The sequence below is a fragment of the Diplotaxodon limnothrissa genome, linkage group LG8 (assembly GCF_057381915.1).
Source record: "Diplotaxodon limnothrissa isolate DT_005_m linkage group LG8, D_limnothrissa_male_GT1.1, whole genome shotgun sequence".
NCBI lineage: Eukaryota > Metazoa > Chordata > Actinopteri > Cichliformes > Cichlidae > Diplotaxodon > Diplotaxodon limnothrissa.
The window spans coordinates 8480981-8499780 of NC_140603.1; the positions used below are offsets into that span (position 1 = coordinate 8480981).

General features: G+C 39.7%; 1 protein-coding gene across 2 annotated transcripts in view; it reads left to right on the top strand.

The window, feature by feature from the left end:
• The window catches only part of rab26 (RAB26, member RAS oncogene family), a 110790-nt gene that overhangs the window by 70083 nt on the left and 21907 nt on the right, over positions 1 to 18800 (top strand). For both annotated transcript variants that reach the window (XM_085361212.1, XM_085361213.1), the window contains exon 5: positions 2863 to 2915. In XM_085361212.1, the coding sequence (XP_085217338.1) occupies positions 2863 to 2915 (53 nt within the window). The remainder of the gene's footprint in view (positions 1 to 2862; positions 2916 to 18800) is intronic.

The window sequence follows — 18800 nt, forward strand, 5'->3', positions numbered from 1 at the left end:
AAAAAAAAAAAAGGTTGGGGACCGCTGGTGTAATCCACTGCTTATGCATTGTCAGACCCAAAGACAGCCGACGGAAGGGCTGCCTGAGGGCACTGAGGCTATTCACAATCATTTTTCTGACTGATTATATTTGCATATTCTGTCACACATGTGCAAATTGTACTTGCGTTTTTGACCCTGTGCAAACCTCAGTACACTTGAGCATTTGAATCTGTGATTCACTCTGTGATTGCAGATAAATCTGAGTACCCACATAGAGACTGAGGCACACTTTCAAACGTTTTGCACACATTAATATGCCATAATCATACACCAACACCTAAAACCAGCAGTATTTCTCTTTTTTTTTTTTTGCAGAGTTCATTCTTCTGCCTATTATTTTGCAACCTGTGATAACTAAACTCTGCTTCTCAGCTTCTGTGAGAAAGTTCTCCAACTTCATCTGTCTTGCTTTTGGCAAGATGTAATTGGATTAGGGAGGGTGAAGGAAAGCAACTCCTTGTGGTTTACTCTCGTCTTCTTCTAGTATCTTATAAACAACAGGAGCAACGGGAGAGGAAATTAACTTGTGGTGGCAGATCATCTCTCGCTCTCTCGCTCTGTCCTTCCTATCTTTTTTCTTCATGCTTCCCTCTCCCCCTCACTGTGCTTTTTCAGTTTGGCTGGAGCTGACGGTGATTACAACTCATTAAACACCCTTCACGCACTTGTCTGGCTGAAATGAACAAACAAAGGATTTAATCCAAAATAGGCAAAAATGCAGCCTTGACTCTGGCGTGCCGGGATCGGGGGATGAGTAAGGAGAGTAAACAGGAGACATACTTTAAGGTGTGCATGGAATAAAGTGGCAGAATGAGGATGGAGTGAGATGTAAGTAGTGGAGAAGATGGCTGGAGGGATTACATGCAGTAGGAGGAGAGGAGGTGCTGGGGAGGTAAATAGCTTACACTAATTCTTAAAAGAGAAGGTTGTTCAAGCTGTGAAAATGAGTTAGAATTGCCCTCGCAGGTGTAATGAGTTTTTCTTTCTGTCTCGAGCTTTATAATGCACACCCTCCAGTAACACCTGAGGTGATATTATGCTCCACAGCCGAACAATGCAGTTGGAGGTAATTAGAATTCACGCGCGCAATTATGTTGTCAGATATAATGCTAATACCGTGGTAAATGAAAGAGATCAGCACTTTGCTCACGTAACAGTGGGGGGCATTTTATTTTACGTTTTTCATCCAGCGAAATCCAGAGAGTTTTATGGAGCATTAAAATACCAGAAAAATCACTTTTTAGTTAGATGGAAAAATACTTCACTGAACACCACAAGTTCACGTGTCTTGTAATACAGTTAGGTTCAATTTGTTGGGGGATATGAGATGTATAATATTTATGGTGTATTCTCCTATGTAATTATGGTGCAAAATTTCCCACATGCATCTACGTTGACCTTTTGTGAGTAAAAGACTTTGCAAAGTTCTGGAAAGCATGCATGGCTAAAGCAATGCTCATTTTCTGTACAGCCATCTGTAATCTGTAGTCTGCCTTGACATTTAGAAGAGGATATATTAAAAAAACAAAAAAACAGCTGCGTGTCGGTGAAACCTCGTCATCATTGCCATCAAATAGATGCATGACTATATAAGTTTTCAAGATTTAATGTCTCATAGAAGCCGATTCTGCTCCAATCACATAGGCAACGATGATAAAATACACAATTTTCTGACATCAGCATAAATGATCTATAAAAAAAGTATAAGTCAGCATGTTTTATAAAAACTTCATAAAAACCTCTGAATTGTAGTGTAACCCTTGCCCTTCAGAGGGAGTTCTGAGTGTCATGTTTAGGCTGTGTGCAGGCAGAAATGGTAAAATGGAAGATCCAAAGTACAGATAAAACGTGAACTCCAAAAACAGCTTTAATGCTAAACTCAAAATAACAACCTTCCGAAATACAAAGAATAAACTTGGGCAGTCAGGCAGACAGAACACACAGCATGAATGAGGGTAGATCGCGACAGTGACACAGAGAAACTTAAATACACAGAGGGAGCAATCGGGGAATGGGAAACAGGAGGGAAACACAGCTGGGACAAATCAGTGCTAAAGAGACAAAGGAAGCAAAAACTGATACAATAACATGAGACACAGACTTTCAAAGTAAAACAGGAAACATAACACAGAGACGCAGACTTGACACAGGGATACAGCAGACAGGGGAGACAGCAACTATGGATCACAGACAGAAAACCAGAACACTAAAACTCAAACAAAACCCACACAGAGAACCTAAACTAAGAATAATCCTATAACCCATAAGACAAAGCTAGAATATAATGAAATAAACAAAATCAAAGAACCAAAAACACAACACGGGGCTGACGACCCAGGCACCCTAACACTGAGTGCTCTTGTTGATCATGAAATACCTCATCACTGTGAGCCACAGTTAATATGAAAATGCTCAGTGATCACTCCAAGCAGCACTAATGGTGATTACAGTGTCTGTATTGATTATTGTGGTGAATCAGTCTGATTCTGAATCAGCAGACAAAAATTGGCACCACTGCCAGTAAACTGTCCCGATCACCTCTTTTTCACCCGCACTGTGGCAGCACTTAATCTAGAAACTGCATTTATGTCCATGAAAAACAAGGCCTGCATCATGCTGAGTTCTCAAAGTGTGAGTTAGATCATGAAAGTGTCAATGAATTGGCGCCACAGTGGTGGGAAAGAGGTGTAAGAAAATACTTTCTGGATGTCGTGAACTGTTTGTTGCCACCAAACACGCTAAATAATCTGATCACTTGTAATTTTGTGACATGAAGTTCGATCCAATTTCAAATGTGACGTTTTTATTTTCTCTCCTCAGCTCTGCTGCTTCTGTACGACGTCACCAACAAAGCATCCTTCGATAACATCAGGGTAAGATCAAACTCGCCTGCTTGTCAGTTGCACCTCATTTCTATTCAGGTTCTGAAAGAATGTTGTTTCATTTATGCTACGCAAAGTGGTTTGTGTATCATCTCATTCACAAGCAAGGATGATATGGGCAATGTCTCTCGCCCTATTGTACCTGGGATAGCCCCCCCCCCATGAGGCAATGACAAGGATAAGTGGAAGAGAATGGAGGGATGGATATATGGATGATACAGTGGCTAGGCTTGCTGTCAAATTACCCTAACCCTCAGGTGGAGGGAAGCTCTTCACCAGGAGTCAGAGCAGTCAGAGGGACTTTTACTCCAAGAGTGACGGCCAAACATCTGCAAGGAGCTTGGAGAAATGGAGATGTTAGAGCTAAGTTATTAACAATGTGGGTCACATATAGCCCACTTTGAGCTCAAGTGGGCCAGACCAGTGAAACTCCCCTTTATGTTAGTGTAACAAATTTTAACTACACATTTAATGAGAGCTGTCTGGATAAAAGAAAAAGACGTATAGTTTCAGCAGTAGGTCTCAGTTTTTTCTACACGATAAAGTAATGCTGCTGGAAGAAGTCTGTCAGCATAATTAATATCTGGCTTAAATTGTAAGAAATAAATGTGTAAAATTAAAGAAATCATTCTGTTAGCTCGTTGCCCAGACTCCCAAAAATAGAAAGTTTTTGGTAATTCATGAAAAATGTCCTCGTTTTTTTGGAGGAAAGGTTGTTTCTTTTTTCTTTTTTCATTTCTTTTTTTATTTCTATGTATATTTCTAGATATTTCTACAGTAAGTGCAACAATGCAAAGATTTCTGTTTAATTGCTTATTTATCAATTAGTAAAATTGGTGTGATTGACTGTGGGCAATGTCTAAAACATTAAGAAAGGTTGTAAAACACAGTTAAAGGTCCAAAAATTGATGCCTTCTTTCACATTTTTCAAAGCATCAAGTGGGCCGGACTGGACTCTTTGGTTGTCCTAATTCTGCCCCCCCAGGCCTTATATTTGGCACCCTGTGTTACATTTGGGTTGGTCTAGCACTCAGATGTATGTGTAAGCATGTGCTCTCACACATAAAAACAGAATTCCACAGGATGCCTAGCTGGATTATCTCTGCCTTGCAAACGTAAGCTCCTCCTGAGGTAGGGACATCTGCTCATTTTTAATGACATGCTGCCTTCGTGACCAGCCGGCGGGTACGAGACATGATAAATAGCTTTATTATATGTTACTGAGACTTAGGAGGTCGTTTCATTATTCATTGACTTTCCTCCCACGTACTGGCAGTCGGCTGTATCTCTGAACATCAGCTCCTGTCTACTTCTAAATTGTTTCTTTTCATGTAAACAAAGCAGAAAAGCACAAAGATATCATTTGTGTCTGGTAAAAAAATTGCATTTGATTACATTAGTTTTCAAAGCCGTCTTCAAAGTTACGCCATAAAATCTCCGATACTTGCTCATGCTCAGACCGGGGATCAGATGAAGGCGACGGTGATGATGATAGGAGAGCTGAGGATGACCAATGTAACACCAAATGAAGGGAGGGGACAAAGTTGAAGAGCATAGGGGTGCAGATTACAAAACCTTTATCTCTCCCTTTGAAGTGGCAGCCTGTCTGTCACCCAAACTCAGTTCCCACTGTGATTTTCCAGCCATTTCTTGCCCCATTTGGTGCCACTCCCCACCGTGCCTTGTAGGTGCATGATTTTCCTTTGATTAACACGGGGTAGAGTTAAAAGCAGGAGATGGCCATTTAAAAAAGCGAGTGTCTTTCACATCAGGCAGAGGAATGGTTCCACAGCCATCTGGCAGGTCTGATCCACTTACACCTGATGTGTGTGTGTGTGTGTGTGTGTGTGTGTGTGTGTGTGTGTGTGTGTGTGTGTGTGTGTGTGTGTGTGTGTGTGTGTGTGTGGATGGATGTGCGGGGCTACCGGTGTGACCTCAGCATGCACTCGCACTCATACAGGTGTGTGTCTGTGTAGGTGTGCAAATGGCTTCATTAGCAGCGGAAGGAAGAGGAGTCCCTAGAGAGAAAGAGACACAGAGCTTAGCTTCTGTCCAAACAGCCGCTCACCGTCATTATGCCTGCATTTAAATAGCTCTCGGTTGGGGATATGAAACCTTGGATACTAACAACAAATGCCCAAACCAACCATGGATAACCCTAACTTTCAGGGGTCCCCTGTCTCGTCTGTCACATTCACTTTTAGCCAGCTGGTTGTTACTGGTCTCAGCCATCAGCTTCTATTTGCTGCATCAGGTTTTCGAGCTAAATTTTGGGGCTACATCACCCTGATGTCACCCTGACACGTACTGTTAGGAAAGCGGTCAGCCTGTTCTTTTGAGGTTTATCAGCCTCTAGAATCAATTGATGATTAGATTACAGTAACAAGTGGGAGCTCTAAATGCAGCAGAAAAATTGGTTTGGAAGTAATGTTCCTGTGTTATCAGTAATAGACGAATTAACTCCAAATGATACCAGTAAATTCTAAAGGAAAATGTCAGGACATCTCTGGTACAGGAGATGTCCTGACATCTAGGCCCCATTGTACCATTTATCTGTGAAATGAATCTCAAGGGGAAGTGGGTGTTGTATCTATGCAAAGTTCACAAGACGCTCTGTTGAAGAAGAACAAAGGTTTGGACTGTCAAATGTCAAAATGTCAAAGATTCTTCCAACAGAAATCTTGTCGATTGTCCATGAACGATACAGAATTTAATGTTCTGAGCACTAGATTAGGATAAGATTCACAGGCTATACAGGCCTGAGTTAGCATAAAAATGTTCAATGTTACAGTTCATGACAGTAAAAAGACAAAAAGACGAGTATGGCTTTTTAAAAAAGGTTCCCAGGGGAAAGGCTCTGTACGGTTTTTACTAAGTTAACTACCTTTAATTTAGCAAACTCCCACCGTAAGGGTGTGTTTTAACTGATGAAACTGTGTCGTACTCAGGCTCGGACATCTGATTGCTGCCTTTTATAAGTTTATTCCACAACCATAAACTAACACCAGTACAGTAACCGTGCCTTTACAGATGCCAGGTAATCAACTGAAAGACACAAAATAAAACAACCATACAACATTAACAAAGCAACACTATTAATGACAGTACAGTTTAGTAATAGTCATATTTATAGCTTTAACACGTTACTTGGTTAACACAGAAACTCACCAGCTCGGCTTCGTCAGTCATAACAGCGATATCAATGAAAAGAAGATCCGGCAGGTAGGATCTATGAGCGGCCGTTAACACATACCATCCCAGACTTAGATAAATCACTCCGTCTTAAATAAATTTGTCATTTAAAGCAAATATGAGTCTGGCTGATAATAAATCACAACAAACAAATTGGCATGTTAGTAATATGGGAAAAAACCACACAGGCTCTTCTCTCTGAAAAGAAAATGACATCATGGGTTAGACTTGCAAAGATGCATCTGAACAAACCACAAGACTTCTCGAACAATGTCGTTTAAGAATATGAGACCAAAGTGATGTTTGATCATAATGCGTACACGTTTGCTGTAAACCAATCACAGCATATCGATACAAACACCTCATATCAACTATCAAGCATGGCGGTGGAGGGATGATGATTTGGGCTTTTTTTTTTGCAACCACAGCACCTGCCTGGGTACATTGCTGTCATTAAGTTGACCATGTATGTTTTATTTATTGTACGCAACAACACAATCTACAGCAAATCTACAACAAAAGGGCTTAAAAAGAAAAGATTAAAGGTGTTTCAATTGCCTGGCCAAAGATCTTACATTGATTGAAATACTGTGGTTGAAACCTTCAGAGAGCTGCTCATAAACAAATAACCCCAAACATCAGTGAACCAAAGTTATGCTGTAAAGAAGAGTGCACCAAAATGTCTCCCAAACGATGTGCAAAGCTGATGAAGTTATAAAGAAAGTATCACTCCAAGTTGTTGCTGCTAAAGGTTTTTCTCGTTTGTTTAGTGTTTCACAGGTCTGCACATCCAGTGAGGAATTTAAGGGGCTCACAGAATTTGGTGAAGGGAGCTAGTGGATGTTTTTTCTCTTTAGTGGTCTCTGTGTTAATTTTTGCTGTGGATATATTTTCATCATGCCGTATATGTCTTCTTTTAAAATGCAAGTTTATATGAGTGATACCTTGGTCAGGTCTCTCTTGAAAAAAAAAAATATATATATATATTTTTATCTCAGTGAGACTTTATGGTAAATAAAGGGGGAGAAGGCTCAATAGGAAAATCATAATGAATACCCAAGGCACTAACCCTTTCTTTTCTTTCTACTTGAGTGCCACGAGTTTACTGTCAGTCAGAGAGCTGAGTGCAGCATACACACAAAACATTGCTCCAACAGCCTGCAGGCTTGTTCATGTGAAGGGCAGCTCCTTGCACCACCCCACACATACACAGCATGATTGTTAAATTCACTAAATATTCACATTAGCCATTAGGAGAGAGGAGCTTAGCTGCTTTGCTGTAGTCCATGTTTTTTTGTGATCCCTCAGACTATTCGTCACTCTGTTAGGAGTCTGGAGATGGTTTCCTTCATGTGTTCACAGTGTGTTGGTCGGTACAGCTCAAACCTGATGAACATCCACAATTGTATCTCTTTCTTTTTTTTTTCTCTTTTTGGAGTCCTCAGAAATTTAATTTGTTCCTGTCATGATTAATTTGCCCCAGCATGTGTTTGTGAACATTATCCTCACTTAGATCCTTGTTCTTCAAATTAAAGCCAGATTGTCATCGAGGTAAACATCTAGCTGTAATTTTACACTTAAACCAATGGAGTTAAATTAATTTAATCTGTAATATTGCATTGTTTTCCTTATATCTTTTTGTCAATATTATTCATTTTATTTAATAGATTTCTCTCTTTTAACGTTTAGAACTTGAAAATCTGTTGAGTTGTTTGGTTATACAGTATTCTGCAAAATTCTTGATTCTAATGCACTTGAAAGAAAATATTTGGAATGATCGCCTTTATTCTTCTGGACTCTCTTAGGCAAACTTTCTTGTAATTTCTCGAAGCAGTCTTCAGGAATAGTTCTCCAGTCTGCTTGATTGAGATTCAAAGCTTTTGTTTGGATGTTTGCTGACTTTTGTTCTGTTCTTCTTGCAGCCTGTTACAAAGTATTGAAGTCTAGGCTCTGAGGAGGTCAGTGTTGGAAAGGTTACGTTTAAAATGTATTCCACTACAGATTACAGAATACATGGTGCTAAATGTATTTTGTAACGTATTCCGTTAAGCTACTCAATGAGAGTAACGTATTCTGAATACTTTGGATTACTTAATATATTGTCATGTTTTTTACAACTACATGAATGTACTATTGCTGTGTGATTTATTACTATTACTGAAGGCTTTGGCCTTGGCGAACAGTGGATGAACTGAAAAATACATCTCTCAGGTCCTGTGTGTGGTCTTTACTCAATTTGTTTGCTATTTCTTAAGGACTTGCTAAGTTGTCTGCTATATATAGATACAACACTGAGTCATACCTTGAATTAGATACCTTTTTTATGCTTGAACAGTCCATAGTTTAGTTTTAAGAGACTTAACAGACAAAAATCCAATGAAATGATCAAGTATAAGGACAAGACTGAAAATGAGATGTTTTCTGTGTCTGTACCAGAGCAGACACAAATAATGTTTCCCACAGCAAAATTACATATTATAGCTAACTATGACATTATCCTCTCAGAAGCTACAAGAAGGTACGTAATTTATTTTTAATGAGTGAAAAGTGACATTATTTGTGTGCCTCTTTATCATAGAGTCAGCAGTAGGTACATTAGAAAGTCTGTTTTGTTATCAGTTTGTGCTGTCTTCTTCAGAAAGGCCCACAGCTACATGAAATGCTCGTGGGTCTTGTTTCACTTCCCAGTTGTGCAGAGAGCCATGGGCGCAACTCAGATCGGTCTGCCGGGTTGTTGTTATGTTATGTTGTTATGTTATGTTATGTTATGTTGCTATCAAAGCCAGAGAAACAGGGAAGAGCCACCAGAAAACTTTAAAAATTAGAACTGGAGATTGAACTATAAGAGGAGAAATACAAACAGTATTAAGCTATACGCTGAAGCATCAGGCATGACTGGCCTGATTTGTTGAATTATTTCTTGCTTAATTTAACTTTATGAAGCCGTAGCACTGTTATCGTTTCACATCAGAAGATAAATCCTCATTATCCTGACATGATTTTACTCCAGATTATACAGAGCAATTTGTCATGTGCGGTGTTACTTGTATAACGCATCCAGCCTCCTCTAAATGGAGCGTCGTTGTTTCTGAGTGTTTGAGTGTTTTTGTAGTTATCAGCATCAGTTCAAAAAGACAAAAACAAAAAACCAGCTTTAATGCTTCAGAGCAGATGCAGACACAGTAGGATGCTAGTGGACAGTTGGAGTGTGTGTATATGTGTGTGTCACGAATATACTGCGAGCCCTAATCCCTTCAAAGAGAGCACACCTGCTCAGCACAGTGAGCCACGACAATCTGAGAAATAGGCACCCACGCAAAGGTAATTTGGGTTCATTAGTGTTCATTAGTTCTAATTACAATAATCGAGGTGCAGACACCCACACTCCCTTGTTTTTATTTGTACTATGTATTGTATAAGGTTCATGGGGCACTGTATGCTTCGCTCTTACCTGCAGGATTTGTAGTATTTGGCTGTTGTGGGAGCAAGAAATCTCCCTGGGAGTTGTGCCATCATTAGCAAGCAATGTCAGCTAATAGTAGCTACCCTGGTAAGCAAGGTGCAAATGGTAAATGGCCTGTATTTGTACAGTCCCCTAGGGACCCCAAAGCACTTTACACACCCAGTCATCCACCCATTCACACACAGGTGGAGGCAAGCTACAGTTGTAGCCACTGGGGCAGACTGACAGAAGCGAGGCTGCCATATCGCGCCGTCGGCCCTTCTGGCCAACACCAGTAGGCGGTAGGTGAAGTGTCCTGCCCAAGGACACAACGACCGAGACTGTCCGAGCCGGGGCTCGAACCGGCAACCTTCCGATTACAAGGCGAACTGCCAACTCTTGAGCCACGATCACCCCACAGGTTCTCCTAAACAGTGCACATCTGTTTGTGTAAATGAGAGCAATTTTTACTTGTCACATTTGCATTTCATTGAGGAGCAATATAGCGAAAAGAGGATTTATTTCTATTTGCAGTCATTTGTATTTTCCACACCTTTCATATGTGTGTGGAACACCTGCTTGCCATTACACTGTTTAAGGAGGAGTTGTAAAGTGGCTTATAGCAGCTGGACTATCAACTGATGTAGGCTGTCATTACCTTCATCTGCTATCAGCTGATATAATGGGATTGCTAACCAAGCTTGATTCACACAACTCAAGTTACCTGTGGTCCCTCCACGACCACCACTACCCCATATTTGTCATAAATAAGAACATTATGTAGTTAAAATGAGAAATGTTTTTGTAACAGGCTGTAGACTTATGTATTTCTACTCTAAAGTTGGCCTTTTTTAATGAGGGACTTTATCGGCATAAGCCAGACCAAATCGTCAAGATGCTATTTAACTGCCATAGTGACACGTTAAAGCACGTAAGTTATTATAACTGCAGTCTATGCAACAGTGTGTACAAATATAGGACTTAAACAGCTCTGTACTAAATATAATGTTCCAATTAACACTGTATGCATTTTGAGAATTTTACATTTAGTTGTCTAAAAATGTAGTTGCAGTGAACGGTGAATTTGTTTTTATACTAGCAGTACTTCTGTTAGTGAAGCAAAAGAGTTTTCCATGGGTTCTTCAAACAAGCCGTTTAAAGCTACATATTTAATAACTGGTTAAAACCATTTATTGTTGGGATGGAATTACAAGTGATACAAGAAGTTTGAAGATCATCTATTCAAGCTTTAACTGAGATAAATGTAGTCATGTGGCGCACGCTGCTCTGCAAAGCTACTTCACTGCCCTGTATGCCACCCATGGTGTGAATCTATTAGCAGCAGTGCTTCAGAGTGAAGGCTGGAGAGCAACTTTAAGATAAGCACTGGAGACACAGTCCCCAGTGCTGTCCATCTATCATTCTCTCTCCTTTTGAGACTCTTTTCAATCTGTAATCGCAACTACAACTATTGTTATTGCTGTTTGACCGGTCTCTTTTTCCTCTATTCTGCCATTTTTATGTCTCTGTTTTACTGCCAGTACAATGTGCCTGCTGTAGAGAATTTAAAACCTGCAATTTAGATTGTTTATTTATTTATTTTTTTCCAGTATTTGGAAGAAAGGGTGGCATCATAAGCTAATGCTTGCTAGCTTGGATGCCAAGGTGCTGTCCAGCCCACAGATGCATGAGTTGAAGAGATTCTCACATCAGATTAGTAGTGATGACTGCACCTTTGCTTTGTTAAGCATGTTGCACTGTGACCCCAAAGCAAGAAGGTTCCGGCCTTCTGATTGGCCCTCATCGGCTGTGGTCTTTCTATGTGGGATTTGCACATTCTCCCAGAGCACTTGTAGCCTGTTAATAGAGATTACTCCAGCTTCCTCCAAAAGCCATTCGTGTCAGGTTAATTGGTAATTCATAAAGGGCTGTAGGTGTAGATTAGAGAGGGTGTAGCTTTTCCTTTGTGATCGACCGATGACCTGAACTTATGTTCAAATTGTTGTGTCCCTACTGCAATCTACACAATGGGTAACCATAAGCCGAATGATCAAGGACATGTTGATGATCATGTGTTTTGGTGGTTGTCATGCCAACAGGTGCATAACTGCTCTTAAGATATTTTCTTTTCCACCACCATTGCAAATATATTTGCCTGGACCTTGATTATGTCTCTTTGTACCCATCTTAGGCGCATTATTATAGTGCAGGCGCTGTTTGTGTGGTGATTTTTATTATAAAACTGAAATGTCTCTTGAATAATCAAAAAAGAATGACCAGAATCGTAGAAGGACAGGAGTACTGTTTGGATAAAAGCTTTTCAGGCTGCATTATTCATACTAGCTCCATTATTACATGTCCTGTAAATATAGTTGTAATTTTTCCTTGAAGCCTTGAATGCTTTACAACCTCATATCGGGGCTATACAGCTGCTACTGTGGAACCATACACTCTGCTGGCTAAAGATTTACGCTGACATGCAAGTAGCACACTTGAGTGCATGCATACAAAGGCCACAGCATGCAAGCAAGCATGCAAGCACGCATGCACAAGCAAATTTTATTGGTATCGACCAACACGCTTGGACACAGAGGTCACAGAAAGAAAAATCTTTAAATCATTAAATCACTGAAGGCCTTTGTGTGGAGCGGAGGCTCTGTTGTTTAAACGATTACCTCGACAGTAGAGTAAAAATCGATGCGATGTACACTCAGTGTCAGCGGGCATGCTGCCAGCTAAACGTTCAGAGAGAAAGAAGAGGGCAAGACTATAGACAGCAGAAAAACTCTGTGCAAATAGAAGAAGTGGAGGTTTATTGCAATCTTTTTGCATATGCCGTATGGTACAACCTTAATACAATATCTGTTAATTTACTGAATGCTTAATGATTTCGCCCATGTATGCTGGCCCTGAAGCGTCCTTTCTCAGTGTGATGACTCCAAAGAAGTTTAGTCTAAGTTCTCATCTTTTTCTCATCTTTTCCTTCATTTTTGTCACATATCAATATGCTGTTATTTTGGTCATTGCTAATATTAAACAACGCGTCAAAGTTTTAAATGACCTTGTTGTTTGTACAATCGTACAAATGTATTTTCACTTATTCTAATTTATTTATTGTTTTATTCTTGGCTCTGCATGATCTCAGCACAAAATATCATACTTAACACCATCATCTCAGCTACAAAGTTCTGGCTGTGAGCACAGGAGCCACACCCATTCTTCTTTGCAGAACCTCTTAAGCTCCATTAGGTTGGATGGGGAGCGTCAGTGAGCAAACATTTTCAGATCTCTCCACATATGTTCAGTCAGGCTCTTTGCCACTGAAGGACATTCATAGACTGGTCCTGGAGCCACTCCTTTGTTATCTTGGCAGTGTGTTCATGGTCGTTGTCCTGTTGGAAGATGAACTTTTTGCCTAATTCTGTGCTCCACAGCGCGTTGGAGTGGGCTGTCATCAATGATGCTTGTACTTTGCTGCATTCCTTTTTCCTTCATCCCTGTCTAGTCTCCCGGTTTCTGCTACCAATAACATCTCTCTCCACAGAGCAATGCTGGAACTCTGTCAGAGTGATGTTCAGGTTCTTGCTCACCTCCCTGACCCTTCCACCCAGACACCAACAGGAAGTGTCCTGAAGGTGCCAAACTTCTTTAATGATGATGGAGGCCACTGTGCTCGTTGGACCTTCAGTGCTGCAGATATTCTTTTTTTTTTTTTGCACAATCCTGTCTCGGAAGTCTGTAGACAATCCCACTGACTTCATGGCTTGTTTTGTGCTCTAACATTTTTATAAATTTGGAAGAACTTTTTTTCCCTTTGTCAGTCACAGATGTTCTGTGCAGAATTTTAAGGTCAAAAATTAATGCAATAAGGCTGTAACATGACAAAATGTGGAACAGCAGCTTTGTGAATACTTTACAGAGGCACTGTTTTTATCTACCTCAGTCTGCAGAAACCTCACATTAGTTTCAGATCTTTATACAGAGGGCAGATTGTTTTTAGTCTGAAGTTACCTTGTAGCAAATAATCGGTTCATTACCAGTTTGGACATCTGCAATAAAAAAAATACTATGTAGGGATATTGTAGGGAATATGTATGGAATCTGAAGCAATACTATAAAATAACCATAATGACAATGATTGAAGGGCCCTGTGTGTTTATGAGTATCGGTGTAAAGGACAGTCTAGTAAGTAAAATAAAAATACACCAGATAATTGTTTTCTTTTCCATCACAACCTCAACTTATAAAGGTTGATAATCTGCCCAATTTGCCTAATTGAGCTGCAAATCTGCCTCAAATGTCTCGAATGCTGCTGAAATAGAGAAAAAAATCATTTTGACTGGCAGACTGGGGTGGCAGTGCTTTGCTGTTCAAGGTCCTCTCCTTTGCCAAGTAGAACATTAACAATGCAGGCACACTCTCCAGCACTCTGCCAGTTTACGGCACCAAATCAAATAAATGTTTGTCCCTCTCCCTTTCCTTCTCTCTCTTTGACACACAAGCAAATTTGTTGATTTCCTCCATCTCCCCTCTCGAGCGTCGACACGTTCTCTTCTCTGTTTCTCCTCTGCTTATTTGCTCGCTCCCTTCTGTCGAAGCTGCATCTTCCTCAAACCAAGTTATCTTTTCGCACTCTTCTCCCACGATAGCAGTGGATTTTCTTTTCTTCTCTTTTCTGTCTTTGGCTGAAAACATTCCCGCCGTCAGCGCAGTTTATCAGACAGCAGTTAGAAAACAGCTTGAAATAGGCCAGTGTGTGTCCTATAAATATGTAAAAGACAAGAAATGGGCGATTAAGATGTGACATCCTTGTGGTAGTTGGCCACTAATTGGTTACTCCGCTTTTCAGGGGAATTTGACAGAAACTTTAATGGCTCCTTCTGTATTTGGCTCATTGCAGCGTGTGATGGAGCTGGAAGAGGAGCACACACATTCACACTAATGCCCCTGCATGTGCTGTTGCCTCGCAGCCATACACAGTGGCATTTACACATACACATGCTGTATTAAAAAACACACACGCAGAATCTGTACAAACCCAACAACAATGCTGTTTGCATATGTAGAGCAACCCAACTGTGCAAAGGGTGTTTTCTGTTTATTAAGATTAAATTAATTTTCAAGATGCAGCACCATGCTAACAAGACATACGATTAAATGAAATGTGAAGCAACACTCAGGAGGACCATTTGGCACCATAGTAGGTGGCAAAATATTCACCCAACCAGTTTTCTGGCAGCCAACTTTAAATGACATGTTGTGCTTCAGAAGCTTGAATTTACACCACAGTTTAAAGCAGCAGGTTCAGATGCTGCTGAGCAGGTGTACGGCTTTTCCTGGCTTTGTGTGCTTTGTACATAGATGATATCAAAGTGAGCATTAGGGTGGTCACAATACTAGAATTTAAACTCGATACCAATACCCAGAAAAATAAATACATTTCAACCCCATGCTGCAACACAACAGAAGCAATTGTGCAGACGTCATATCTTGAAAATGTAACTTTAACTAATTTTCCCAGTTATGAGTTAATCTTACACACTTTCTTTTTAAACCTAAGTTTAGATGTTTTCTTTGTTTTACAATTAAATAAATGTAATAACAGAACATGAGTGTAAAATGTATTTTAGGACCTACTAATAAACAAAGGATATGACAAATACCTGACATCAAAATAATTTAATTACTGTAGAAGAAAAGCATTCTGGTTAAAAGTTAAGATAAAGCCCGGTGTTAGTTATGCTAAAATATATAAGATATAAAAAGCAATATCTTTCACTATGAAGGATTAAACCATTTTAAATCTGACCTGAGCAGCTGGAAACAACAAACACATATAAAAAAGTTGAAAAGTTTATCATCTCTCTCATCTACCGTTCATACTGCTCTGCCTCAGTCTGCAGCTCTTTACAGCCTCAGCTTTGCTCTTCAGGCCTGACATTCATCCATCTGATTTTGCTGTTCTGCTTCCCTTTATTTTCTCCAATTAGTTCTCCACACTCTGGACTCTTTTCCCAGTTCTATTACGGTTCCCCTGCTGCTCTGCACAGCCAGCAACCCACGCAGTCCATGTAGGCCTAACCTGCTCTGCCACAGTTCAATGTTTGAATTGCGAGGCCAGTTGCTGGACTTCTGGGAGAGAACTGTTCCCCAGTTCTTCGTGATACTTGGTTCAATGATGTGCCACATGTTTTCATGAAATATCTGGACCGGCTCGGTGCCCACTTCTACTACAAAACCATCTTGCTGTGGCTGCAGTATATGGTTGAAAATTGTCTTGTTCCCGTTTTTTTCCATCGTCGTCTGGATGGAGGAAAACCTATATATACTGTTCAGCACTGACTGTGTCTTTACGCATGTATAAATTGGTAATTCCATCCCAATACCAGGCTTTCAATTGACTGCCGACAACTTGTATGGCTCTGCTCCTCTTTAGTGAATGCAATCCATGTTTCCTAAAATAAATTCAGGTTTTAATTTCTTTATCTAAATAACAGTTTTCTACTTTGCCTCAGTAATGTTATGGATTCATTGGCCTGTTCAGGGTTAATTGCTCATTAACTGAAGGTGTCATAACTTCCGATTGTTCTGGGACACTTTAACCCCAGTTTTCCTTCTACCCTGTGTCCATCACTGGATTTTCTGGGAGAAACTGCTCTCTCTGTATCCTTAGACAATTAGTACATAGAATAAACATTCCCATTAACAGCGTTTAAGAAAGAGTGTATGTGTCTCTTCTTATGGTTATTTTTTTTCAGGTGATCTTATTACTTAAAACCTGTCCCTCCTCATCTGCCTTTCCATCAGCATGTTATTTTATTTTATTTGGACAGTTCTCCTGTGAATGCCCCGACACTATTTTATATTCTACATCTTATTTAATATTTAATTATTTAATAACAAAACAATACATAAATAATTTGGAAACAACATACTGGTTGTTTGCTTGCATACTGTTAATAGCAGGAGTTAGTTTTGAAAGGGTTTAAACCACCAAGTATAGCAACCGAGTACGGTTGCCAGGAGAACCGTCTTTCTCTTGGCAACCTTGTTTGTTCAGTCTTTTTCTCATTTTCTAATTTTTCATTTTTCACTTTCATGAACTGTAAACTTTAACATACTGACGCCTGTAACAGCTGTATAGTTTACCTTCTTTTTGACAGCAGGCTGTAAACAGGATTTTTTCTGCTGTGAAACTCGGCATTTTAATTTGGGGGATACACGGGAACATTGCCACTCCAGGGACTACACTTCAGTGTGGGTTTAATTTTTCAGCCCTGATGTTGCTTCTTTGTTTTGGCATACCTGTCCATCAAGATGGGCAACTTTTACAATAGATAATGTAGATTTCTGCCACCACAACATTGTATAAATGTTATAAAATTGCATACATAATTATGCCCACACATTTAATAGTAAAAAGAAAAATTATGTGAAATGTTGTCACAATAAAATGGATTAGCAGCGATAAATTTGACTTGAATGAAGTTTGAAGGAGAAATCTCTGATTTGGCAAGTATGTCTGTATCCTGTGAAACAGCTGGGCTTAATGGACATTTAATGCAGTGACGTGTCATAATGGGCTTTAATAGACATCAATTTACACAAAAATCTTGTGTTGAGTGCTTAATTTAAATTCCATAACAAGATGCAACCTGGACGAGATACTGAACAGCTGTTTTTATTACTTCTAACATTGTAGTTTTCATGATTTCATTCGTACTGCTTTGGAACCAACAATAGGTTTTGTACCACTGACACATGAGCTAAATCCAAGCAAACATGTACACTTTAACACACGGATGCCCCAAACACACACACACACACACACACACACACACACACACACACACACACACACACACTAACAGCTAATAAGTGTCAGTGTGCTATGCTTCTACAGCTCTCTTTACTCTGAAGGGATGAAAAGATTGCTTCCTCTCTGCCTAGTCCCTTTTTTTTCAGTTTCTCCTTGCCATCTCATTTAGGCTCCTGGGACTTTTGTTATTTGTTACTCTTAAAGTTTCAGTTATTTTTCACTCAGTTTAAGTGAAACCTTAAGTCAGAGGTTCATTCCACCTCAAGACTTTCAGTTCACTTTATTTAGCAGGGTAAGAACACTGAGCCTCATTCACAAACAGAAATGTGTAAAAAACCTTTTCCATTAAATATGTCAGTGGCAGACTTTGTTCTTACGGCTGTGCCCGTGTAAGGCTACAGTCACACTATGGAAAACTGCTTAACAAATTTATTAGACCACCACCTAGTGTGAAGTTTATGCCAAAGCTGCCCTAAGTTATTGGTAATTATCAAAATTGTTTTATTTATTTAATTTACTGTATTATAAAAAAAGCAGGCTGCCCTTCTATTATTACTCTGCTGTAACTGAGACTTTAGTAAATGGAATTGGAATCACTGTGAGTCAATTCAAGTGATCGTGGTCTGCATAGTGCCGTGGACCATTTTCTCAGAAACAGGTTTACTTTGAACTGTATCCAGGAGAAAAATGTGGAGTTTCTGAAAAACTACAAACTCCTGAGAAAAAACTTGCAGCAGGTTCAGATTTGCATGCATATGCTGTGTGTGCTGTGTGTGGTATTCTGCAGTCTCATTGCTCACCTGCCTGCAGCGTTGCTTCCAGCCTGCACTGGAGTTTTCTCTCCTCTTTGCTCCAGACCCAGCAGCTCATCTCAGTGGACCAAACCCAGATTCACGCAATTCTATTAGACTCCATCTAAACTCTGTCTGCGTTTTTAAAAAAATATTTCGCTTACAAAAGTAAACTTAAAGATTTCTTTGCCGTGGATTTTGCTGAAGTAGTAACAGATATTTCATGTGAAAAGCAGTTTCTGTGTTATCATTAATAGCATCAGTCTGTTTTAAAGCTTGCTACTGGTGTCTTCATTTTTTAGCATTTTTAAAAAGAGCTTAATTTTAATAAAGTTTCAGAAAAGTGTTGATTCTGGCTAAGATCACCAACTTTCACATTAAAAAAACCATACCAACATGTTTGAGCAGTTCTTGTAAATGACCACTTCCAAAGTGAGTTAATTAGAGCCCAACGGATATAAGGGTTTTAAGATTGATGCCCATACTGATCTTTATACAACCGTTGTAAGAGCTTGGTCCGCAATAAGTCAGACTTGTTCCCGGTGGTTGACGCCGATTCTCTTCATAATTGTTATGGAGAGAATTTCTAGGCATAGCCAAGTGCTTTCCAAGCTTTCACTTGGATGGTCTCA